Genomic DNA, 25,746 nt, shown 5'->3' on the forward strand with positions numbered 1-25,746 from the left:
CCATACTACATTTACATAACATGAAGTATGCATTCAGCAGAGTAGTTTTCAAACGGGGGTCCTGGGACCCACAGTGCTTGGATGTCAGGGGAAAAGTTTAAAGAAAAACAGTGCAATTTTTTTTTTTATTAATGCATTTGAATAAATATATAAAATTATTAATTTGTAAAAGCATGATTAATAACACTTTATATAAACAACTATATAATAAAAAATATTAAAATGAACATAAAATACATCTTACAGAACAGGACTATAGTGAGTAGAATTCTTTTTAAATGTAACTTGTAGAAAATGAATATTCCAAATAATATTTTACACATTTGTATACATTTTTATAGTATAAGTTTCCCCTTTATACATGAAAATATATATAAATAGAAAAAATATAAATGACTGTAACAATATTGTAGGTCATGTAAACATTTTATTCATTAAAAATACATGACTATGCACAAAAAATTATCTTTTACTTTAAAACAACTTTATTTTACACAATACAATTTATTATGTATATATAAAAATAAAAAAAAACATTAATTACACATCAGACAACATTAATTTCATTTACATATGTATTTTACAAAAATTGCAGGAACTATTTTTTACTGGCCCTGAGGACAGGTGACCCGGGTATGACCCGGCTCATGACATATTCCACAGGTTCTTGGTCTTTTGGCTGTGGGAGGCTTGTTTGAGGCAGTGCTGGCCTTTTTGTTCCCAGGATGTTTACCACCATTTCCTGCAGAAAAACCTGTGGCTGAAAAAGTGAGAGGAAAGGTAAATTAATTATGAACAACAAAAGACAAAATTGAAGAAATTATTCCCAAATTAATTGTAGCACAATACAAAAAAACTAAACAAATCAAAGGCAACCCGAGAGAGAGAGAGAGAGAGAAACCAAGCAAATGACAAAAGGCCTCAAAAAATTTGACACCTGATTAGGAGTTTACCGGGATGTTTAAGTAAAATACTGTTCAAAAGTTTGGGGTTGGTAAGATTGTTTAATGTTTTTGAAAGTCTCTTATGCTCACCAAAGCTACATTTATTTGATCAAAAATAGTTAAACAGTAATATTGTGAAATATTACTATTTGAAATAACTGTTTTCTATTTAAATCTATTTTCAAATGTAATTTCTTCTGTGATGCAAAACTGGAATTTCAGCATCATTACTCCAGTCTTCAGCGTCACATGATCCTTCAGAAATCTTTGATGATTTGATGAGTTCTTCTTATTATCATTATCAATGTTGAAAACAGTTGTACTGCTTAACATTATTGTGGAAACTGTCATACAATTTTTTTCAGGGCTTTTTTTTATTTACAGAAAATACAAAAGAACAGAATTTATTTGAAATATAAATGTTTAGTAACCACTACTTTTGATTAATTTAATATCTTTGCAGAATAAAAATATAAATTTCCATTTGAAAAAAAAAATCTCACTGACCCCAAACTTTTGAATGGCAGTCTATGTAAGAATGAAGATATTCCAATTATATTTTGCCTATGTATATACAGTATCTTCAGTTTAAAAGCATGATAGATTGGTGTTATACCTGGAGCCACGTTTTCATTTGCCCACAGGAAGAACCCACACTGCTGATCACGTGGTTTCCCACAGGTGTGGAACATTCTGCCCTGGTTTGGCCCATCTTTCATGACAGTCCTGGTAACTGCAGGCTCATTACAGTTACACATGGTTTCACCTTCATCACCTGCAGATCCTCTGTTGTTTTGCCTCTGCTGAGGCATGTTCCCAAAGCCATTTGAGGGCCTGGAAGGTTGAAAGTTCTGACTCAGGGGTCCTCTGTTTCCTTCGGACGCTCCCTGCTCAGTCGGCTGGTCAGCCCACAGGAAGAATTTACAATCCCCTGTGTTACACTTGTAAAACTGACGGCCTTGGTTGGGACCCTCTTTGCGTACAGTGAGAAGAATGGCATCCTGACCACAGTTGCACACAATGGCGCCGCCCTGGGCTGAAGCTGGTGGTTGTGCTGCCCGAGGAGGTGGCAGACTGGCTGGAGGACGGTTGCTGTCGGCTCGGGGTCTGGGTGCAGGAGGTCTCACGTTCTCCACCCTGGACTGAGGTGCTGAGTTGGTTCGAGGTACATGATGCTGATTTGACCCAGAGCTGTTGTTAGGCCGAGAGCCAGAATCTCCTTCTCCTCCTCCTCTGAGATATTTTAAGTTCAAGACCTCTCTGAGAGTCTCATCACATCCTCCAATGCAGCCAACAAATTCAAGGGGCATCATAGGTGGCAAACTTCCTCTCTTGAATTTAAACTTCAGCCTGTCAAAGATGTTATGAATAAAACAAGAGTCAGTCTTAAAAAATAAACATTATTAACATTCTTAATACATGATACTGGTATTATTGTCCATGGTTAATTAGCTCAAATTTCCACACAGACAAACAGTAACACTTTAAAATAAGGTTCATTTTCTTAAGATTAGTTAATGCCGCATAAATCGTGAACTAACAAGTAACAACAATTTTAAAGCCTTTATTAATGAAGGTTAATGTTCATTTATAAATATAAATAACAATTGTTTGTTGTCAATACATGTCTGTTCACAGAAATTGTTAAAAACTGTTAATATACACAACTTGACATGTTTTAAATGTATTAAAATAGATAGAAATTAATATTAATTAAATGCTGTAAAAGTATGACTGGTTATATAAGCTATTGCATGAAATAAAGTTAACATAAAACCTTCTTGTAAAAACTTTACCCAAAATACACCACTGTGCAAAACTTTGAGATCAGTATGATTTTTTTTTTGTTGATGTTTTGAATTTGCTCACCAAGGCTGCGTTTATTTGACCAAAAATCTGGTAAAAACAGTTATATTGTGAAATATTATTACAATTTAAAATAACTGTTTTTTACTTGAATATATTTTAAAATGTCATTTATTCCTGTGATGTCAAAGCTGAATTTATTCTGTATATTATTGCTTAATATTTTTGTGGAAACCATGATACATTTTGTTCAGGATTCTTTGAAGAATATAAAGTTCAAAAGAACTGCATTTATTTGAAAAAATGTGTCAAATTAACTGATTCTCTGTCATTTTATATTAATTGAATGTGCTCTTTTTTAATAAAAGTAATCTAAGTATTATAATAGATGTGTTTATCTTATGGAATGATACATATATCTATCTTTCTTTTTTACTGACCCCAAACTTTTGAAGGTATTGTAACTGCTCTGCAATATTAAAATGATTACAAAGCAGCATAAAAACCACATTCCTTACATATGAACCGGATGTGGACGGCACGTCGAACAGATGCTCTCGTCTCTGCTGACCTCCAGAACTGTGTCTGGAAACCACACGGCTGCTTTACAAGCTGGATATCCCATACACGAAAGTAACATCCTGCACAGAGTGCGATAAAAAGGACGATCAGAAAAGGAGTAAACAAACAACATTTCCATTTCAGATTCAACCTGAAAACCCAAACTGTTAGATTAACCCATGATGTTGTCTCACCCTGTGCTGTCTTTCTTCCTCTTTAGCACCATGTCACAGTTACACTGAGGACACTTTCGCACTGGTAATGGCATCTCCATCTCTCCTTGTTCCTGCTCGGTAATCTCCTGAGCCGGGCCTAGATAATTGGACAAGGCTTCATCCAATCTGCACGCAATATGACAACAGTTACACTCAATCCAAATTTGTATGTAGAAATGTAAATTGCAGTGTAACTGAAATTGAAATAAGTGATGCTACATTCAGACTCACTTCTTTGCCTTCCTCACGGATTCAGTGAAAACAGCCTTGTATTTTGCAATATGATAACTGAGGACAGAAGCTTTTTCCTTCTGGCCCTCTGACACAAGTTTAAGATCCGCCTCCAGCTCCGCTCTCAGGTCTGGTTTAGACATTTCATACCCCATAGAGTTATACCCTGAAACAATGCGACACTCAATTTCACACCAATCACAGAGATTGAACTGCCTCTATTATGCTATTTTAAAGGTTCCTAATTTAGTTTTGCATGCATCCACTAATATGCTAATTTTGTTACCTTCAACAAGACCCATGCCGAGCTCTCCAGGTAGGAACCTCTGGTCAGCCGTCAGCCCCACGTACATGCGACTCTTTATGGTCTCAATGTGTTCAGCATGTGTTGCATCGGTACCTGAAACAGCAACTCAAGCTGTGAGCGCCACTCTTTTTCAACAATGATGACAAATATTTATATGTTTCAGTACCAATGCCATGCTTATCCATGAGCGATATCAAATCGGCCTCTGTCAGAAGCTGTGGTGGACTGGTCTGTCCTTCCACCATCTCAATCGCCGTGGGCTGGAACGTGGTGTCAGGCCTATATAATGGAATTACCTGTGTAAAAAAAAAAAAAAAGGCATAAAAAAACTGAACTCATGTTCAGCTATAAAATTTGTTATGCTTTGAGTAGTAATCACCTTATTGTACCACTTGTCATAAGGGTACACTTCCAGATAATTGCGCGCAATGATCGTCAATCCACTAGCAGAGAATCTCTCTTCAGCTATTTCAATTTCAACTGTCACCTCTTGACCCTGAGCATCTTTGGAGCAACAGGCCAGGAAGTGACGTACAATGAACTCATACAGCCGCTTTTCATTACCCTTCAAAAAAAAGGAAAAATAAATAAACATTGCCATTGTGTACATTTCTAGCTAGCTGCAGATATGATGGTTCTAACAGAGAGGTTGCACCAGAGTCGGCGCCAGGACACATGAAAGGGGGAATTCATAATTATTGAGGGAGGGCACACTGAGGGTAGGGGGTGGTATCTGTATGACAGATGTATTGCTTTTATTTCATTTATTCCTTTTGCATTCAAAATATTCAGATTGTTGAATAGGTGAAAGTGTTTCGTTGCTTAAAAACCTTTATAATGATCATGTTAGCTGATATATAACGCAATGGGTGCCGCCATGTTAATTTATATTTGAATGGATTGTTATTGCGGCTTCCATAGACATCAGTGTGTATTTAACAAACTATAAATTGTTTGCTCACCTGTAAACTGTTGGTATATTTGGTGGGGTGAATGGGGGGATGGGCCTGATCTGATTTGTTCCCATTTCGAGGTGTGGGCCCACCGCTTTCCAAAATGCGCTGAGCAAAATTACCCCATTCATTATCTTGTGTCTGTTGCTCAACCAGCGGGGTAAGGTTCAGGTTCTGAGGAAACATGTTGGTCTCAGTGCGAGGATAACTGATAAACCTGGAAGGAAACAGACAGGCTGATTTGTGAAGGAGCACGACAGACATGCTGTAGACCAGTGTTTCTCAAACCCAGTCCTCGGGAACCACCTACCAGAATGTTTTACATGTCTTACTAATTAAAACACCTGATTCAACTCATCAGCTTTTTAGTGTGTTGTTAAATAGGGAGACATTGAAAACATTCTGGTAGGTGGAAAACACTGCTGTAGACCACAGACATATGGATGGATGAAATAACCATTAACATACCCTTGAGTGTACAGCTTTTCTGCGGTTTTCATGGTTTCTTTGGCACTTATCCTCAATTTTCTTGAAGACAGTTTTTCAAGTTCCTAACCAAAAAAAGTAGTAGACATTATCACTATATGCTACATTTTTAATCTCCATGATTCAGTTATTAATTGCACTTAACTCATGCAACAACACTACTAATTTGTGGATAATTTTGGCCACAAGTCAATTAAAAAAAGACAAGTAAAAAAAACTTTAGTAGCTGATGACAATTGTGTACATTGTTGTAAAAGTCAAATTTATTAATATTCATCAACTTGTCTGTAGCTGTATAACAAAAAGTACACAATCGTTCGCATAAAGGAAGCAATACATTGATAAAAAATGAAAGTAAAATGTATAATGTTACAAAAAGATTTCTATTCCAAATAAATGCTGTTCTTATTAAGTTTCTATTCATTGAAGTATCCTGAAAAATGCATAACGTTTTCCACAAAAATAACCAAATATTATATTATATTATTATAATAATAAATGTTTCTTGAGCAGCAAATCATTATATCAGAATGATTTTTGAAGGATCATGTGACACTGAAGACTGGAGATATGATGCTAAAAATTCAGCTTTGACATCAAGGGAGTAAATTACATTTTAATATAGATTGAAATTGTAAAAAGTTATTTTAATTTTGTAATAATAATCCACAATACTTATTTTTACTGCATTTCAGTTATCTGTCAACTTTTGAACAGTCATGTGTGTGTCCACATACTTTTGAAAGATTTTTCTGGAAATTCTGGACAAGAGACATGCTCTTAATTACTCACCACAGTGTCAAGGGGTAAAGGTCGCCATTTGCTTTTTGGTTTACTTGTTACAGATATCACTTTCGCCATGGGATCCTAAAGAAAAGATTAAAGCCAAGCACAGGAAACTTGTGATGACAGAATAATGACCATCACATCTTACATATGTGTAATGCATTATTTCAATGAAGAAAAAGTTAAAAAGCAGACCTCCATGCACATCTGATAAAGCACAAGGCACGCTGTGTGATTAAAAAGACGATGTCTTTTCCAGCTGAATTCAACCGATTCCTCTTCGTTAGGCTCATGGACAACTAACAGACAATAAAGCGTATGTGAGAAAGCACTAGACGCATTTCGTTCATCAATATTAAATGTGAACTGTGTAAATTCAAAAATCAGAGTACCTTTGATTTTAAAGAAAGTTTCAGGGACGAAGGCTTGAATTGCTTTAAACCGCTCTACTACAAAGCCAAGGGTTGGGAACTGACAGCTGCCATAACTGATGAGCTGGTCGGAGAGAGATTCTGGGAATATCTTCTGCAAGCGTAACGTCTGGAACCTGGTGAACGATGCCCCTGAAGGAACATAATGTACATAAGATAAACACATTCAAATTCGTCTTAAAGAAAGTAGTTTGTGATAATGTTCTCTGATATTTTAAAATGTCTACCGATGCGGAGATCAAGCTCTTGTCTCACATCCACAGCATCACTGATGTTGATATTCGGCTCAGTGAGGGTCTCACAGGCCCTTCTTATGGAGTTTGGGGTGATCTCAGAGAACCGTGCACGGAAGACCTGAATGTTTGGCTTCACTAAATTGAAAGATATCACAGGAGGTTAAAGTCATTGTGAAATCAAAATGGTTTATTCTTACTTTTAATGGAAGTTAGCAGTATTTATTATGATTTATCTGTGATTCTGTGTACAAAGTTATAGATTTTCATGTGCCCTCGTAGCCTGGGAAAACCCAGACCACTCTCAGTTGTAACTGAGTAAGGGTCTGGCAAAGCTCCATAGACAATTCATTTCCACAGGGGCGTCACCAACAGACGTCGGATAGATCTAAAACCAATCAGAGCGATGAATGACATGACGTATGCAGAGCGACGGAGAAACATCTCAAGACTCTCAGCAATTCTCTGTTTGTGTTAACGAAAATGACCATTTTAAATCGCTTGAAACAGACACGATAGCTGATTCGAACGAGTGATGTTATGATGTTCCATCTTTGTAATGTACAAAATCTGCGTCACCGTCTCTGCTCTGTCGCCATCGTGTAAAGCCCGCCCCAACGTTTCTGATTGGTGCCGCGATTTCGACGGATTGGAAATGGGTTTCAATGGGCTCTTTGCCAGACCCACTTGCAGAGCAAATCTAAATTTGCCGGAAGTGGTCTGGGTTTTCCCAGGCTAGTGCCCTCGTAATCTTTAATCAAATAATTAATATTTTCTCTGATGATATGTTTACTGGCGTGAGGGCGGGACAACCGGTCACTCACATGACATCACAGCAATAGCAAACCACAACCCCTTCTTATTTGGATATACGTCACAATAAGGAAGAAAAGACTATCACAACTTCTGTTTCATGCCGATTTTAAAAAGTTGTAAGAAATATACAGCACCAATACATGATACACTAAACTTACCTGCTTTGCAGACATTAATGATCTCAAAGCCAATATTTTCTCCTTCCCGGTCACAATCAGTCCAAATGACCAGAGCTTGACACTGTCTTACCTCTTTCTCCAAAGTCCTCTGGATAATGTAAATATATTGTTGGTGGAATATAAAATACAAGCTCATATTCTAAATGGAATGAATAGAAATCAGTACCTTGATCGGTATAAAGTTTTCAGGGCAGTACTTTTCCACCTCAGCATCAAACAACAGGACTGGATTACAACTATGCCTGTGAAACAGATCACATAATAGAGTTTTAATAAACTATAGTTAGTTATTAGGTTAGTTATTATTATATTAAATCCCTCTTTATATATATATTACCATTTCTGAAAAGGAGCTTTGAATTCAAGACCCAAGAGATGCCCTGACACTGATGTCATGTTTACAGTTACATTCTGTGAAGAAATAAACACCATGATCAGCACATAAAGACAACATGTACTACAATATTTTTTTTCTGTGAAAATAAAATAAAGAAGTACTTACTTGGCCAAACAGGTTATATTCATACTCATATATTTTGTTGTAGACAGAGTATCCTTCTCTCTGTAAAGAAAACCAGGTTTATTAACAATGACGACCATCCTAACAAATAAAAAGAACAACTCTTTTGATGATAACAATAATAAGATTTGACATCACAGATTAAGATCACTTGTACAACAGTCAGCACTCACTCTTCTCGATCTCCCATTTGACATAATTTCTGCTATGCCCTTAGCAGCGTCGTTTTTCTCGGCAACACAAAGCACTTTCTTAATCTGAGTGCGTCTTATCATGTTTACAGATATTTGCCTATAAAGTTGACTGTGAATTGTCACTCTTAGAGATCTATGCAAAACGTTCATACCTGTGATCTAGCAGCAGCGCATGATCACAGTGAGTAACGTTACACTCGACATTACAGCACATTAACAGCAGCTTGCTTGCTAACTAGCATAGTAAAACACTGACAATTATAAGATAACCGAGATAAAATATATCAGTGTAAACTCAAAGTTTTGAAAATACATCTGTAAAAGTATAATGTGTGAACACAGCAGATGAATCAACTCTAAAAACTTCCAATTCCGGCGCCTGACGAGAATTGTCGTAAAAATACCGTAAAGCAATGTGTTAGAATGCCGTATGGCTGTGTTGTGTATTTCCCCATAGACAGTATATAAAAGTATTTCCACAACAAAATGGCATTAACTAACTAAATAAAGAAAGAAATAAATAACTTAAATTAAATAATTTCCAGAGATATAAGAACAAGTCTTGTCATACGACACGAATAATCTAATTTCTCTCTTCGAACAACCACAAAGCGCGTCATAACAAATGCCCTGTCGGTGTGTCAAAAACCTAGTTAGTACCTAGGCGGCATATTGGGCACTGTAAGCGCTTTTCGAGTCCGCTGACTGGGATCCTCCGAGATGCTGTCTAGCTAGCCAGCTCACTAGGTTTTGAAACACATTCACTTCCTCATTATGACAGTCACGTGGGAAGGTTACGATCGTTTAAATATGGCTGCTTTCAGAGGATGTCAGGTTATTGAGCAGCTGGATTGCACTGTAACAGTGGTGTTTTCGCGTCGATATACTATATAGATGGGCGATTATAAATAGGTTTATATAAGCGGCGGCCGTTGACAGATGTTTCATATTTATGGCAGGTGACGTCAAAGGTCTGTCAGGCTGAGCAGCATCGTCTTCAAGCTCATGCATAGCAGATCGTGATCTGGCTCAGTGGACTAACCAGCCTCGCTGCAGAGAGGGAGAGAGTACTCAGTGCACAACATATTTATGATTTGTGTTTTCAAAACGATGTCTTTGTGAAATATTATGTCTTCATTGATGGAGATACTGAGTATTGAAGGATATTTCTGCTGATGTCTCTTTATATACTCAGAGAACATGATTGGCTCACCAGATGTGGTGGCTTTTACCAAAGAAGATGACTTTGGGGATTCATTCTCGGATCCATTGTCACTTCCAGAGGAGTTTTCTGTGCCTTTGTTTACTCATACTGCCAATGCAAATCCATGGACGAAGACATCCTTTGCGAAATTCTCGAAAGATTTCATACTCATCTCTGAATTTTCAGAACAGGTTGGTCCACAGCCTTTACTCACCATTCCCAATGACCCCAAAGTGTGCGGGACATTTGACCTTAACTACTTCTCACTACGCATCATGTCTGTGGACTACCAGGCATCTTTTGCCGGACATCCTCCTGGCAGTAACTACCCAAAGCTAAATTTTGTGGAGGACTCAAAAGTTGTCCTAGGTGATTCCAAGGAAGGGGCTTTTGCCTACGTCCATCATCTAACGCTGTATGACTTGGAGGCTCGTGGATTCGTACGGCCATTTTGCATGGCCTACATTTCCGCAGACGAAAGGAAGATAATGCAGCAGTTCCAAGAGCTGTCATCTGAGTTTTCCAAGGCTTCAGAAATAGTCAAATTAGGAAACAGAAAAGCTTTTGCAAATGAACTGGAAAAGAAACTGAAAGACTTGGAGTACACCAGATCGGTGCTGCACAAAGAGGCAGAGCTGCAGAAAATGAACAATGGCTGTTATTCCACGCAAGCTATTGAGAAGGCGAATGAATTAGCAAATATGGAGAAGTCTATCTATGAACACAAAGATCTATTGAGGCAAATCACATCTTATCCTTCCAGGAAAAGGAGAGATATGGATTTTGTAGAATGCGAGACAGAAAAACAGGCTGACACAAGTCTATCAGATGATGCTCTAAATGGTAATCATTCTGAAGTTGCAGAGAAGACTGATAGAAAGTCTTCTTACACGCCTCAGCTCATCAAGGCCAAATCTGCGAAGTGCTTTGATAAACGCTTGAAAACGTTGGAAGAGCTCTGTGATTCCAACTTTTATCACCAAACTCTAGAGCAACTAAATGTAATTGAGATGTCATTCCGAGGAGATCTGTGCTCTATTTACACCAGCCAGATCGACAAGGCTCTTCTGAGCAAACAGAGAGTTACTAGTTTTCTCTTCGAAGCTGAATGTGACTGGGAGTACGAAGGAACCTCAAAGAACTTCAATTTCACTTCCAACATCCCAACAGTTCCCATTCTGCACTTATCTGGTGAGCCGCTGAGTCTCGAATCCTACACCACCTGCATAGATCTAGATCACATTAAGCCAGGTGTGGAGTCTATGGAAGGGCCTCCTGAATCCAGTACATCTGACATCACACAGGAAACCTCTGAAGCCGCCGACACAGAGACCAAAGGGAGTTTCAGTAGCGACAAGAGCATTGAGGCTCTTGGTGGTGTTAGTCCTTCCAGTCTACAGGCAAATTACTTTGATGGCCTTGAAAGAAAGTGCAAGGTATCCATTGCATCCTCATTTGAAAATGCGTCTCATTCTGTTGCTGTTCCGCGGAGGTCATCTGACGGGAATCTAGTCCCGATGGATGCATCCTGCTGTATTGGACAGGACAGTTTTGTTTTTGAGGAACCTTTACCTGAGCTCGCTCAGGAGTGTTGTGGCGACACTGTGGTGAACCAAGAACCCCTGTCTCTTTTTCAGGGAGATACTGCCTTGCAGGTAAACTACATTCCGGAAGAGTCAGCCCTCGCAGAGAGTCCCAACATGGGACTGACTTTTTCCGAACTAAACACTTGCGTTCTCTCAGAGGATGTGGCAAAAATTAACATTGAAGATGCATCTGATAGTACGAGCTACATGAGCGCCTCCACCAGTTCTGACCGAGCAGTTTCTCCATTCACTTACGGCAGTGTGTTGACACTAAAGCAGAAGAAGAAAGCTGGTCACAGCGCGCTTCGATTCATCAGGCAATATCCATTTGCTCAGCAAGCCATTTTCTGCCTTCTGAGTGGCCGAACGCTTGTTATTTTGGGGGTGGACGAGGGCATGGTGAGGAAGCTGGTCAATGCTTTGTTCGTTTTCGTGCCCAATCTCGGCAAGTATTGTGAAACCGTCCAACCGTGGCTTTCGACGCCATTTCAGCTTACCGACTTGCAGAGGTGGAAACTTATTGGATTGCAGAGGTATGTTGAGAAATTTTGACCTGTAGTCAATCAATAACTCCATATCATAGTTTCAAAATAGTGGTCAAAATATATATTTTTTGCTTGTAATGCTTTAAATCAGTGTGTGATTTAGTGTAAAAGTGTAAAAAAAAACGTGCAGTGTACTGAGTTTTGACATTTCCTTCTTTTTTTTCCCCAGAGCTGCCTCCCCGGCTGGATCCAGCATCCTCCACTCTTTGAATCGATACAGCCGTTACATAAGCATTTTGGATTGTGACAACAAGACCCTCCGGTGTCCACCATACAGAGGAACACTAATTAGCCATTTGGCGGACCACAGGACTCAGATCAAGCGTGGCAGCACCTACTTTCTCCATGTTCAGGGTATGTTGACTCAGCTTACAGCCAAGGCCTTCCTTTACACATTCTGCCATCACATTCATCTTCCCATGGACATCAACGAACAGGGCTCGGTAAAGTCACGCAGGACTAATTTCTTGTTGCAGCTCGGCTACACTGTTGAGGAGAGTAAAATTGTCCAGTACCTGAGTGAGCTCATCAAGCAACATTACGTTCAGGGGTCCTCAAAGTGGGTCAAACAGTCTTTTTGTTTTAATTACACCACCAGCTATTTGTACAAAATCTGAATTTGTCTATTATCTGTTCACCATTAAACCCGGTTAAGATCAGGAGACAAAATGTATTATTTGAATGTAATCACTGTGTGTGTGTGTGTGTGTGTGTGTGTGTGTGTGTGTGTTCTCGTGGCAATCCAGGAAGCAGTCCGGTGTTACAGAATGTGGTCTATTTGTTTAGTGTAAAAGTTGCCTATTTAAATATATTGCCAAACCGTTTTCCGTAAAATGGAGAAAATAGGTTCCTCATGTGGTTTTAAGACCTTGCAGAAGCTCTGTAATAAAATCAAGATTCAGCAAGATTTCACTGTCGTCCAAGCAAAAGTAGACATGTTTTGAAAGAGACCGTATGAAACTGCTCATTTAAATGTGTAGTTACAGGCTTGTTTTCATTAGCAGCTCTAGCTACACAGGAACAACAGCAGGAGAGTCTCTAATCACGATTTAATTAATCTGGTCCTGGTAGCCTGTTTAATCATTAATGTTTTTTGCCTTCATAAGCAATGAGACTATTGCAAACATAAAAATCACAAGCATAATTTTAATGGAACTAACTTAAGTGGCATCAGAAGTGTATTTTACAATACATGTTCTTCTCAGTATGCTGCTGCTGTTTACCATTGACCAACAGCCTCTATAAAATGCACTAACATAACATTAAATGCATTTAAATTAGTTGAAAGATTTGATGCTAATTCATGGATTGGTCTTTTATTAGCTTTTCGATTCTTGCATTCTGAGCGTGAGAAATGTAATGCGCTAATTGATTATTAATATAAGACATGCAAATTTGCTCCTTTTTTTCTGCCCTCTCTAGTGGACAAAAATCTGAGAGGGCTTTTTTTCAATATAAATACAAAGGTTGCAGACATTGTTAAACAAACAAAAATTGAGCCAACTGCCCTTTGTGTTTTAACATAATTGTGCGATAAGGTGAATGAATGTACTGCATGTAAAATGTCACATCGTGGAGAACTTTTACACAATCTTCTGCATGTTTGAAGAACACAAAAATGTAACAATGGCAAATTATGGGGGCATTTATGAACACTTCCATTGTATCTCACGTGTTACTCTTCAGCCTTTCTAGCTATATTTAAAATGGATATAAATTGTTGTCTAAGTTGTGTGCAAGCAACGTCAGCATGAGTAACTGTGAGGATGAAGTGGCACTTCATTCTAATGTCTGTTGTAGTGTTGTGAATTGAACGAAAATGGTGGTTGTTGCCGATACGTTGTCTGCAACTGTTATTCCCACTACTGCATGAACGCAGTGTTAGTCCAGAAATACAGACCTTAACTGCCACTGCTGTTTCATCACAAGTGTGTCTTAATATTAAGTTTTTTGGCTACCCAGTAATTATTGGCCTTGGTAACGATTTTCAGCATTTAATTGCAGAGTCTGTTGAATGTAAATTGAGAATAAGCCATACCACTATACGCACATTATCTTCTAAGAAGGTTGTTTCTTTTTGCTGATTTTGAACAAATTTTGTTTGCTGTAACTGTCTAAATCATGCAGTTTTGTTGCTACCTTTCACAAATCTATTTTAAGGCCGTATTGTGAGCTTGTCTGGGGTAAGGTGTAATCTACATGCTAAAATATTTATGGATGTTAAAGTCAAGTAAATTGAAGGTCATCTATGTGCTTTAAGTTGCTGCCCACTGTGAAATTACTCTGCCTTCAATCTCATTAAATTATTTCTGATTTAGCCATGTGCATCACATCTTTATCAAATGGTATTATACCTACCTTGTAACAGTTTGTGTATTCAGCAAAAAAATACTTTCCTTTATTATGTAATTAAAGGCACATGATTTGTCTCATTCTGAATTTGTAATAACTTACACATGTAAACTTTTTAGGGTAAATAAGTAACAGTGAAAAGTAGATTGTGTACTTAATTAACAAGTCACATGTTCACATTTATAATAGACTCTATTTGCATTGCATGTACAAATTTATTGCGCCAGTTGGATACTTTTTCTCTGTTGATCGGTTTCAGTGGACAGTAACATTTTTAGATTACGCAGATTAATCCACAGAAATAAGAGAACACAAGCAAGAGTACAGAAACCAACCCAATGTGTGATATCAAAAGACAAACAGGTCATTTGAATGATTTATTTAAATGGGAAGTCATCACATTAAGGTGCATGATGATCATGTTGTTATTCAAGCCTCTGTGCCCGTAAAATCAAAAGAAATCTTTATTTTGGGAAGACCAAAATGTCAGAAACATTATTATAACTCTGGCAACCCAGGCATTGGGAACTTTCCAGAAAAGTTTTCGACTTCCTTTCGGATTTTATTTGTTTTTAATTGGTACTTCTCATTTTGTGCCAGTTCCTCTTTATACTCCTTCAGAGTTGCTTTAGGATTCATGTTTCTCTGGATCTCCAATGTCAACTCAATGCCTAAGAGCAGATACACAATCAATGTCTGAGGTAGGTTAAAAGTTTGTACCATATCCTTTGATATTATATTATTTCTTAAAACAAACTCACCCTGGTGAATGAACTCAGCAACCTTACGGAAATCGTCCTCCAATAATCCACGAGATGTAAGAGCGGGAGATCCTAAACGAAGGCCGCTTGGGAGCAAGGCACTTTTATCACCTTCAAAATGGAGTTTGGGAAAGGGATAAGTGGAAAAACTGAATAGATTGTTGTAGTAAAACATAAAAAAATATCACATTCACTGTAAAAGTATTATTAAAATATTAAAAGTATTGTTAACACTTTACAATAAGGTTCATTGGTTAATGTATTAACTAACATGAAAGAACTATGAGGAATACATTTGTTACAATATTTATTAATCTTTGTAATAAAAGTAGATTAATAAAAAAAGATTAATTAATGCTTTAGAAGTATTATTCATTCTTATTTACGTTAACTAAGGTAGTTAAATGTTAACTAATAAACCTTATTGTAAAGTGTTACCAAAGTATTATTAATGGAGTATTTTAAGGCACCTGGGCAGTAATGCTTGTTGCAGGAAATGGCACAAGCCTCCAGCACTTTCTCAGCCCTTCCTCCATCAGTTCCATTTGAACGTAAATCAACCAAGATGAGATGATTATCTGAGCCACCTACATTTAAAATGAAAGATAACGGGAACACAGTTGTCTTTCTGTATCAAATCTCTATCACTATCAATGGTTTCATTTAGCTATAATTTATATCTAAATCCTTAAGAAACTTACCTGTAACAACTTTGTAGCCCTTTTCCATTAGGCTGGCTGCTAAAGCCCTGCAATTTGCCAGAACTTGCAATTGGTAGTTCTTGAACTCAGGAGTCAGAGCCTGCTTTAAAGCAACAGCTACCCCTGCACATCACATCAAATCAGATTAAGAATGACAATTTTCAGAAATATTGGTATCAAAAAATAATTCAATGTATAATTAATAAATATTTATTGCTTAATTTGACCAAAGCACATGTTTGGTAGAAGAAAAGAAAAGAAAAAAACAAAATCCAAATCAGATCAAAAATGCCAGGAATATTAAAGTCGTCGATCAAAATTGACCTTTGTTATTTTTGTGGTGAACAATTAATCTGTTCAAGTTAATACACAGAAAAAAAAACATTTATCAAAATCTGAAAATGTGCTTCTGCTCTGGAATGGCGTTCCTTCTCTGATGAAGTCAGATTTTACAGTCTATGGTTTGACGGCTTGGGTTGGGCTTAACCACTCCCCTCCAACTGTCAGTCTATGAGCGAGGGATGAAGAGGAGGTGCACTAAACTAAAACCCTGACCTCAGTTCAATATTTCATTTCACTTGGAAATAAGCCACAACACTAAGATTTTGGCCATATTGCCTATCTCTCAGTCATTAATTCCCTGTGTGACTTGCAAAGGCATGTCAGCGTTTTGTTTGTTCACTCCATAAGATGTCACTGTGGCCTCAAAGCTTCAGCACTGCCACTCTGAGCTCGTTTGCTATGTCTGAAGTAAAACAAAAAATATTTATTTATTTATTATTTTGGCAGCTATGGAATTCCATACTGCCTTTGCAGTGAATGCAATGTTTACATAGATAAGTCATTTAGAAATCATTTTTCTTTTCTTTTTTAAAAATTGAGTGTTCATCGCAGTGGTCCAAGACCTTGGGAGATTTTAACATGTGTCAATTCATACATCTGCTCTCTAGGGTACCCTGACAACTATAATTCACAGGGGTCACTGAAGTCTATAGTTTAAGGGACCATTTCTTTGTTAAAGCCTTACTTTAAAAGTGTCCTCTGCTTGAGAGAAAGAACGTATTATCTTGATGTTTTAAGAAGAATCTCCTGGTTATAGTTAGAACCTGGCCAAATCTAACCTTGAAGAACGTGTGTGTGTGTGTGTGTGTGTGTGTGTGTGTGTGTGTGTGTGTGTGTGTGTGTGTGTGTGTGTGTGTGTGTGTGTGTGTGTGTGTGTGTGTGTGTGTGTGTGTGTGTGTGTGTGTGTGTGTGTGTTGTTGTTGTTCTGGACATGTTGGCAGTGGCACCCAGCAACCCAGATCTGTGACCTGGAAGGTCACGACGTGCCTAAATTCAGAGTACGAGTGTCAGCCGCCTAATCGATGGAGATATGCTCCAGTCTATCCGTTTATGCCAATCAGAAACTGCAACCTGAAGTAATGACATAGCTTAGACCTTGGTTTAGGGTATAATTGCTGTGATCTTTGTAACTCTAAGTGGGGCGGGCTACAAACTCCTTGTGAGTCTTGAAGCTGACTTCTGCCTGATGAAACTACAAACTATCTTCAGTAAAACTTTTCTTTAATTTATTATAATTTTGACTCCTGTCTTAAACAGACTGCACTTCTGACTCCGGGTCCATATCTGGTCCTTGGGTCTTTAACTGTAGGCTACATGATCAAAAATAATTAAAGAAAAACTGACTTTAGGACCCACAGGGACAGTTCATTTGCTACATAAAGGCCATCTATATGCTATAAGGCCACCTAGTGGCAAGAGTCATGAAATATCATGTTAGATTTTTTTCTACAGGAGGTCGGCAGAGACACACAATGTGAGAGTTTTTGAGCTGTTTTAACAAGTTTTTGCATGTAATGGGGTGTTATTTGGTATTTAAGTGAAAGTATGTAAAGAATGTGCTTATGTATATAAAAATTATTGATAAAATCTAGTAATTTGTAGGTAAATACAATAAATAAAAAAATCTGTAAAAAAAACTGCATTAAAAATTTTTTAAAAATGAAATGATATATGCTTTCTGGAAAGAAAAAAAAAGTATAATTTTAGAGCTTCGGGTCATTTTGATCCACGAGGGAAGGATTTGTTACAGGTACGGGTAATGAGAGGATGAGACTTGTGCACTCTAGCATCAGATGGATGTATGTATTGTATTTTCCACATCTGATTAGATGGTTACTGAACTAAATTTAATTTAGGCAAGCTAATCAAATGTCAATTAATAGATCTTTGATTAATCATAAACATTCCTAGTGTAAATGCAAACTTAACAGCTCTTACCTGCAATGGCATGGTTGTGAGGGCCACCCTGCAGTCCAGGAAACACAGCTTGGTTAATCAGACTCTGCAGGTTATACAGGGTCTCCTTGCCTGTCTTTGCATCAACACTACGAACTCCTGAAACTCAAGAGTGTATCATGATCAGTGTTGGGGTAACGCATTCTAAGTAACGCAAGTTACATGCGTTAACTTTAGTTAGCCGGTCGGAGTCATCTTTATGACAGACCAAAATAATTGTATTTGCTACATACTTGTTTTCTGCCGGGTTTTAGCAGATGTATAAATTTTTTTCTGCTCATTGTGTATCTGCTACTGTTCTTAAAATAACCGCATCATCTGCAGCTCTTTATGTGGCGCTTTACGTCTTTAGTGGGAGAGAAGCAACGCACACAGGGCCTCATTCATGAAACATTCGTAAATATACGAGTAAATATGTGAGTGATCTGCGCGTAAAGAGACCTTCCCGAAAATTCTTCTCCTGATTCACAAATACTTCGTAAACGTCAGATGTGATAGTGAAACGTGTGTGTGTGTGTTATGAATTCCAATCTGTCGTAAATGGGACGCGCGTTCACGCTCATTCTCAATTACCATAAATCCCGCCCATTAAATCCGACTGACAACTATATGGGCATCATACTATGACACCAAACGAAGGATTTCAACATGTCTTCTTAAAAGCGAATGAAAAATAAAAATTTCTCATTATCAGATAATATTTTATTATCAGAAGTTCATTCAAAACGCCACATAACAGGGCCGGATTAACCATTGGGCAATTGCCCAGGGGCCCAGGACATCTAAGGGGCCCTGGGCACCGTCAAATATTATGTCAAATATTATGATTAAAATGTCTCCACGATCTGCTTTTGAATAAATATCGTAGGATCGTGCATTCTATCAGTTTGCAGTTCTGGCGCCTCCGTCTCAACATAGCCTACTGTACAGCGCGACGTATATTCACATGAAATGCAGAGGAACGGGACACTGTAGTTTATAAAAATTAATTATTTGCATGTGCTTTAAAGCCTTGCCGGTTAAACATGTCATTCGCTGCTGATGCGCTGTTCTAACGGGCGCTTTTCTGACCGCAATAACGTTACACCCGCCGACGCGCGCATGCACTAAAAGCCTACAGCGCCTGTTATTTCAAGCGTACATAGTGGCGTATCAGGTCCTAAAAAAAGCAAGCTTGGCAGATATTACAGATGCAGTTACTGGAGTTTCATCTGTTAATCGAACAGTCCCAGAAGTGAAGAGAAAATGGTTCGACATGAAGCACGACTGCAAAAAACGAATTAGTTCACTTCGAAAAAATATAGCCGAGCCGTATTGAGCAATTAATTATGTGATTAAAGTGTTCCGTTTGCAGATGCTATTACTGGCTCTTATAATAAAAGTAAAAAGAAAAAACATATGTAATTAATATAATAGCTATTTTTTCAAAATGCTGTGTAAATATGTCCCCGATTAAGGTGAATTAAAATGCAGCCTTATTAATGAGCAAAACGTTCGGAAGTTAAACGCACTATTTACACGTGGTTGGGAGCAGGTGTAGATTTCTTTCGTACCAACTAACATTTGGAAAATACGAACATTTTAATGAATCCGAAAATTTACGCCAGAACCACTTTACACACGATTTACACAAGAATTCGTTCTGCTCGTGTTTCATGAATGAGACCCACAGAGCGGAAAGGGCTTGAATGAAGCGATTTGGCTCTAGATAACAATATTTGGTAACACTTTAGAATACTGTTCCTTCATTAATCCAATCCAATCCACTTTATTTATATAGCACAATTTAAACAAACAACAAGGTTACCAAAGTGCTTTACAGAGATACAAATATAAAGCAAACATCATAAACAAAAATAACATCAACAATGACAGCGACAACGAAGACCACAGCAGCTCTCATGGTGAATCAAAAGCCAGAGAATAAAAATAAGTTTTTAAACTGAGATTTAAAAGTGTGGAGGGTGGGCACAACTTTAATGTGCAGCGGTAAATCATTCCACAATTTGGGAGCAACTGCTGAAAAAGAGCGGTTGCCTCTGGTCTTTAGCCTGGTTCTGGGCACATTCAGCCGCAGCTGATCACCAGACCTCAGTGATCTTGACGGGGTGTAAATGTGCAGGAGCTCTGAAATGTACTGAGGTGCCAACCCATTTAGCGACTTAAAAACAAACATTAAAATCGTAAAATGTATTCTAAAATATACAGGGAGCCAGTGGAGCAAGGCCAAAATAGGTGTAATGTGTTCATGTTTCCGGGTTCCTGTTAACAGGCGAGCAGCTGCATTTTGGACTAACTGTAAGCGTGAAAGGGAAGGTTGGTTCACGCCAATGTAAAGTGCATTACAGTAGTCCAAACAGGTCGAAATAAAAACATGAATTGCTCAAAAATATTAAAAGATAAAACAGGCTAGATTAATTTGTCTAAAAGCCTCAATTGATAAAAACGTACTCGGTTACCTAACGTAACCTCGGTTCTCTCTAGAAGAGGGAACGAGTACTGCGTACTGAAAGTACGCACCGGGTAAAGTCTCTTTGCTCGAGATATTGAAGCCAAAATGTATCCTTAAATTTGTATATATTGTCAACGCAGTGCAGCAGCAGTCAGACCTAGAGCGGGCTGTCTCGCACACTCATTGGCTGCCCCGCGGTAACTGCTGCAGCCTACCACTGAACTCCTGGCATGACGTCGCGCCCTCACGCGTCAAAGCCCGCCAAAATGGGAGTGGCTTAGTGTATAAAAGGGAAGCTCGGGCTGCAAACACTTGGTTTTCATAGCTTGAAGCTAAAAGAGCTCGTTGCGCGACACGGCAGGGAACGCAGTACTCAGGCTTCAGCACGATCTTCTGCCGGGGTCCCCGGGGGGGAGGCGGTCTGTGACGCTGCTGCGAAGCTGGTGGAGGCTGTGATGGGCGCTGTTGTGAAGAGCTTCGTGCATGAGGCTGTTTCTGAGAGCGGCCTGCAGCGGAGCTAACGTGCCGTGGAAGGAACAAGTTCATGGTGAAGGGTCGGTCAAAATCCCTTGTCTCTTCAGTCAGATATATATATATTTCATTCTATATCCTTTTGAATGCTTACATTACTTTTATACAAATCAATAATCAAATATACATATGCATTATCACATAATAATTTCTATATTCTTTTGTGCTTGTGAAATTATATATTTTCTCTTGAGAGCAATGCCATTTCTCTGCCTTTCTTCCTGAGGAGCTATGTTTTGGCTAACTGATAATACGAAGCTCAAGCACTCTTCGGCCTTGGCGATGTTATTTGGTGGTGTTCTGTGTGTGTGTGTTTGACTTTCTACGTAGGCATTTGGGACACAACGCTCATCCTCATCGACGCTCTCCTCTAACAGTTAGGTCAACTCTGACCTAAATCTAAGGATTGGCGACAGCTATCCTGACTAATGACGATAGGCACCTTTTATCTGCTCACATGTGTGAAATTGTTTATGGTTTTATATTCTCTTAGCCAATCAGATGTATGATGATGCGATGCTTGCCCTTGCAAAAGGATATAATTGGTGTATTATTTTGTGTAAGGTAGAGTTGGCTTGCGACCTCCTCGTGAGACTTTGACTCTCGCTCTACCAATGAAACTGCAAACTATTCTTCAGTAAATTTTTATCCTTTTGATTGAACTTCACGACTCCTGGTCTTCTTTCAACATATCTGGTCTCGGGTCTTATAACTGTTAACCCCTAACAATGGCCTGAGTCGTTTTCTGAACCTCTGAAAACCGGTCCACAAGGGGTGAAGGGGAACGCGAAGCTCGAGGGGAAGGTTTCCGGCGAGCGTCCGCGAGCGACGGGCTCCGGGAGTCTCTGGGCACGGCGCTTCTTCTTCCGCGGGCCACTGGAGAGAGGCGGAGCGACAGCTTCGGCGTTAAATAAAGCAAGTCGAGCCCGCAGGGTCGAAATTGCCATCTCATCGCATTCAGCGCACCCACCCAGAGACAGAGCGATGGCTGCGTGATCCCGGCCCAGGCAGAGAGCGCAGATCACGTGGCGGTCTCCGTCACTGAGCGCGGTTCGGCATGAACCGCAGGAAAATCGTGGCATTTTGGAACAAACGCCTCGCTCTTTTAGGAGAGTTTAAGCTTTGAAAAGGATACTTTGTCGCCGGATAGCGTAGCTGGTACGGACGGCTGAAGGTGGCGAAGGCGGCCGACTTCCTCAGGCGCTGTCCTAAGCTGGCTGGTCGCTGGATTCGACGGCGGCGGCTTCTCTCAGAGGTCAGCCTAGCATAGAGCGTCGCTGAAGAGATGAAAATCGAGTGTTTGCAGCCCCAGCTTCCCTTTTATACGCTAAGCCACTCCCATTTTGGCGGGCTTTGACGCGTGAGGGCGCGACGTCACGCCAGGAGTTCAGTGGTAGGCTGCAGCAGTTACCGCGGGGCAGCCAATGAGCGCGCGAGACAGCCTGCTCTAGGTCTGACTGCTGCTGCACTGCGTTGACAATATATACAAATTTAAGGATAAATTTTGGCATCAATATCTCGAGCAAAGAGACTTTACCCGGTGCGTACTTTCAGTACGCAGTACGAGAGAACCTCTCGTAAGAGAACAAGATTTCACCACCATGTTTATCTGCTATTAATGAATAACTACACAGGAACAAATGAGTAACACACTATTAAGATTCTAGTCACTACTATTAACTAACAAGAAACTCTGATTAACAAATTAGTAGTAATGGATCTCTAAACTCAGGGTGTGTTCCAGCAGCTTTTAAACATGCAATTTTGCAACCTCTCTTAAAAAAGAAAAATCTGGATCATTCAGTTCTTTCTAATTTTAGACCCATTTCTAAACTTCCTTTTTTAGTCCTGGAGAAGGTAGTTTTTAATCAACTGCAATCATTTCTGGATGAATTTTGTATTTACGAAAAGTTCCAGTCTGGTTTTAAACCACGCCACAGCACCGAAACCGCTCTTCTAAGAGTATATAACGACCTTATCTTAGCAGTTGATTCAGGAAAATCAGCTGTTTTAGTCCTTTTTAGATTTGACTTCTGCCTTCGATACTGTAAATCACTATATCCTCTTATCCAGACTCGAACAAAGTGTTGGCATTACGGGTACGGCCCTGAAATGGTTTAAATCATATTTGACTGATAGGAGTTTTTCTGTCCACCTTGGGAATTGCTCTTCATCTGCTGTTCCATTCTGGGACCCATGCTCTTTTCCCTGTATATGCTGCCCTTAGGGTCTATTTTTAAAAAACTTTTAACCAAGACCAAAAAACGTGACCACATTACACCGGTATTGGCCTCACTTCACTGGCTTCCTGTTTGTTTTAGAATTAAATTTAAAATAGCATTAATTGTGTTTAAAATCTTAAATGGGTTATCACCTCCATATTTAACGGAGCTTATACATGTCCACACACCTGTCAAAGTACTGAGGTCTTCCGATCAGATGTTCCTCGACGTGCCCAGATCTAGGCTAAGAAATAAAGGTGACCGAGCGTTTTCAGTGGCTGCTCCGAACATCTGGAATAGTCTACCCATTTATGTAAGGAAAGCTCAGACTATCGAAACATTCAAGTCTTTGCTAAAGACACATTATTATGTTTTGGCTTTCAATTCTAGTTGAGCTTTGACATCTTGAACTGGGTTATTTTATTTGTACGTTGTGTGCTATTGTCTGTATGATAATTTGTTTTAAAGTCTTTGATGGATCTTGTTAAGCACTTTGGTCAATTACGATTGTTTTTAAATGTGCTATATAAATAAAATGAACTGAACTGAACTGAACTGAAGTAATAGCGCTCAGTTTAATGTGGTAGTTCACTATTAGCTAATCAGTAACTACTATTTTTTACTATCCAAAACCTTACAAAAACCTCAAAAGCTTACAATGACTTCAGTCCATATTAGGTAGTTATCAAGCTTTTCACTTTAGAATACTGATCCAAATTATTAGTAGCTCCTTTAGAAGGATGTAACACTTGATTCATTAGCCTACTAATGGGTTACCATTACCTTATGTATACATTATGCATTATCAATATCAATTATGAACCTGTATATAGTTCTTAGTCTTCAGTGAGGTATGAAAAATAGTTGTTACTGATTAGCTAATAGTTAGTCTCGCATAGCCAGACCTTTAGACTGACGGCAGAAGGTCTGGACTCTATCCAAGGACCGTCCAAGAGGATGTTTGACTGACATATAATGCAACCAATCACAGTTTGTTTTGTTCCGCATCATGTTTAGGGGCTTGCCAATATAATTTCGATGTCACGGTGTTTGTTTCCAGGCGGACCGATAAAGAACGCGACACGCACGTCTCCCGGACATCCGATAGAATTCAACCAATCAGATTGCGACTTCGAAACTCCTTAAGTGTTTCCAGAAAAGTGTGCCATATGCATCAGAAGTTCAGCCAACGGTCCGTGGGCGTGACGTCTGAGGCTGAGACTAGCTAATAGTGAACTACCACATTCGACTATTAATTCGTTAATCAGAGTTTCTTGTTAGTTAACAGTAGTTACTAGAATGTTAATAGTGCATTACTCATTTGTTCCTGTGTAGTTATTCATTAATTAAGGAACAGTATTCTAAAGTGTTACCCTTTGAGGATATAGCACCGAAAGATCATTACTGTAAATTACTGTCATTAATGCTCTGTTCTTTTGACGTACTGCTCACTTTAAACTGTAGAAATTGTAAAATGGAGCAATTATGTCCTGCAGTCCAGATGGAACCAAATAGCCGCCATTTGAATACCACTGGCCTAGATTTAGTGTGACCGGTCAGTTAACACTGAACTCACCCTTCCTATAGAAAATGACTCCTGCCCTGCAGCCCCTCAGGGTCTTATGGGTCGTGGTGGTAACAACATCACTGTATTCAAACGGAGATGGAACGACTCCTGCTGCCACTAGACCACTGATGTGAGCCATGTCTGCCAGAAGATACGCTCCATTCTCATCTGCGATCTTCCTCAGTCGACTGTAGTCCAGGTTACGGGAATAGCAGCTGGTTCCTTGACAATGATACACAAAAATGTTAAAGGTGATGTTTGTCATTTCTTTCAATGTTAAAATACATTGTCCCAACAAGCAACACTGGCTCAACCAATGATGTGTATTTGGGTAGAGCTAATTGTTTATCTGACTAATAGCAGAAAAAGAGGGAATGTTCATAAATGTTTCTGTAGTGTTTTTGCAATTACTTTTGCATAATGTATTGTTTTTTTAGACACCACACCCACTCTGCCCGGTTCAGGCTCTTAGGGTGTACATTGAGTGCTCCAGCCAATTCAGGCAATCAGAGCAACTATTTGTGTGCTTGGGAGGTCGCTTTAAAGGGCTGCCGGTCAGAGACGGGCCATTTTGGGGGCCCCAAGCAAAGTCAGGATCTCAGGCCCCCCACACCCCACTCCCCAACATTACGTAACATTTTACTTTGAATTGCACAACAGTAATATTGAATAGAATTAAGTGAGATGTTTAAAAAATCTATTTTAATTTTACTTTAAACTACATAACAAAAATGTTATACACTTTGGTACTTGCTCCCTTAAGCTTTAAGATATAAACCTTCTTGGTTTTGGATTCATCACGACTCACAAGTCTTAATTTTGTCCATTGTCTTCATTATTCAAAATGACAGAGTTAATTTAGCTT

General features: G+C 38.9%; 3 protein-coding genes across 7 annotated transcripts in view; 1 reads left to right on the plus strand and 2 right to left on the minus strand.

The window, feature by feature from the left end:
- Positions 1 to 107: 107 nt before the first annotated feature.
- Positions 108 to 9,440, minus strand: top3a (DNA topoisomerase III alpha). 2 transcript variants are annotated; one of them, XM_079611758.1, is made up of 19 exons: positions 9,323 to 9,440; positions 8,451 to 8,510; positions 8,286 to 8,359; positions 8,115 to 8,190; positions 7,928 to 8,036; positions 6,948 to 7,091; positions 6,682 to 6,852; positions 6,485 to 6,588; positions 6,296 to 6,370; positions 5,486 to 5,568; positions 5,027 to 5,234; positions 4,444 to 4,629; positions 4,231 to 4,360; positions 4,044 to 4,157; positions 3,758 to 3,923; positions 3,506 to 3,652; positions 3,269 to 3,391; positions 1,561 to 2,294; positions 108 to 760 (listed from the first exon to the last, which is right to left on the minus strand). In XM_079611758.1, exons 3-19 carry the CDS (start codon positions 8,342 to 8,344, stop codon positions 606 to 608), a joined length of 2,784 nt encoding a protein of 927 aa, XP_079467884.1. In that variant the 5' UTR covers positions 8,345 to 8,359; positions 8,451 to 8,510; positions 9,323 to 9,440; the 3' UTR covers positions 108 to 605. The 2 variants fall into 2 exon arrangements, with proteins under 2 accessions (XP_079467884.1, XP_079467883.1); XM_079611757.1 differs by having other exon boundaries at positions 8,642 to 9,426.
- Positions 9,441 to 9,445: 5 nt separating this feature from the next.
- Positions 9,446 to 12,658, plus strand: smcr8a (Smith-Magenis syndrome chromosome region, candidate 8a). Its single transcript, XM_079611775.1, has 2 exons — positions 9,446 to 11,985; positions 12,167 to 12,658. Exons 1-2 carry the CDS (start codon positions 9,863 to 9,865, stop codon positions 12,612 to 12,614), a joined length of 2,571 nt encoding a protein of 856 aa, XP_079467901.1. The 5' UTR covers positions 9,446 to 9,862; the 3' UTR covers positions 12,615 to 12,658.
- A 2,179-nt stretch (positions 12,659 to 14,837) lies between these two features.
- The window catches only part of shmt1 (serine hydroxymethyltransferase 1 (soluble)), a 54,767-nt gene continuing 43,858 nt past the window's right edge, over positions 14,838 to 25,746 (minus strand). For all 4 annotated transcript variants that reach the window (XM_079611869.1, XM_079611867.1, XM_079611868.1 and 1 more), the window contains exons 7-12: positions 24,891 to 25,103; positions 18,092 to 18,208; positions 15,812 to 15,934; positions 15,581 to 15,697; positions 15,111 to 15,221; positions 14,838 to 15,020 (exon numbers count right to left, since the gene is read on the minus strand). In XM_079611869.1, coding sequence (XP_079467995.1) covers positions 14,848 to 15,020; positions 15,111 to 15,221; positions 15,581 to 15,697; positions 15,812 to 15,934; positions 18,092 to 18,208; positions 24,891 to 25,103 — 854 coding nt within the window. In that variant the 3' untranslated portion in view covers positions 14,838 to 14,847. The remainder of the gene's footprint in view (positions 15,021 to 15,110; positions 15,222 to 15,580; positions 15,698 to 15,811; positions 15,935 to 18,091; positions 18,209 to 24,890; positions 25,104 to 25,746) is intronic.

Source organism: Phoxinus phoxinus (genome assembly GCF_949152265.1).
Source record: "Phoxinus phoxinus genome assembly, chromosome: 1".
Taxonomy (NCBI): Eukaryota; Metazoa; Chordata; class Actinopteri; order Cypriniformes; family Leuciscidae; genus Phoxinus; species Phoxinus phoxinus.

Coding starts and splice junctions, on each gene's coding strand:
- top3a (XM_079611757.1), bottom strand. CDS start 8,812: ATGAACGTTTTGCATAGATCTCTAAGAGTGACAATTCACAGTCAACTT. Junction 8,511..8,641: donor CAAATGGGAGATCGAGAAGA/GTGAGTGCTGAC, acceptor TTTTCTTTACAG/AGAGAAGGATACTCTGTCTA. Junction 3,392..3,505: donor AGGAAGAAAGACAGCACAGG/GTGAGACAACAT, acceptor CACTCTGTGCAG/GATGTTACTTTCGTGTATGG.
- smcr8a (XM_079611775.1), top strand. CDS start 9,863: ATGATTGGCTCACCAGATGTGGTGGCTTTTACCAAAGAAGATGACTTT. Junction 11,986..12,166: donor AAACTTATTGGATTGCAGAG/GTATGTTGAGAA, acceptor TTTTTTCCCCAG/AGCTGCCTCCCCGGCTGGAT.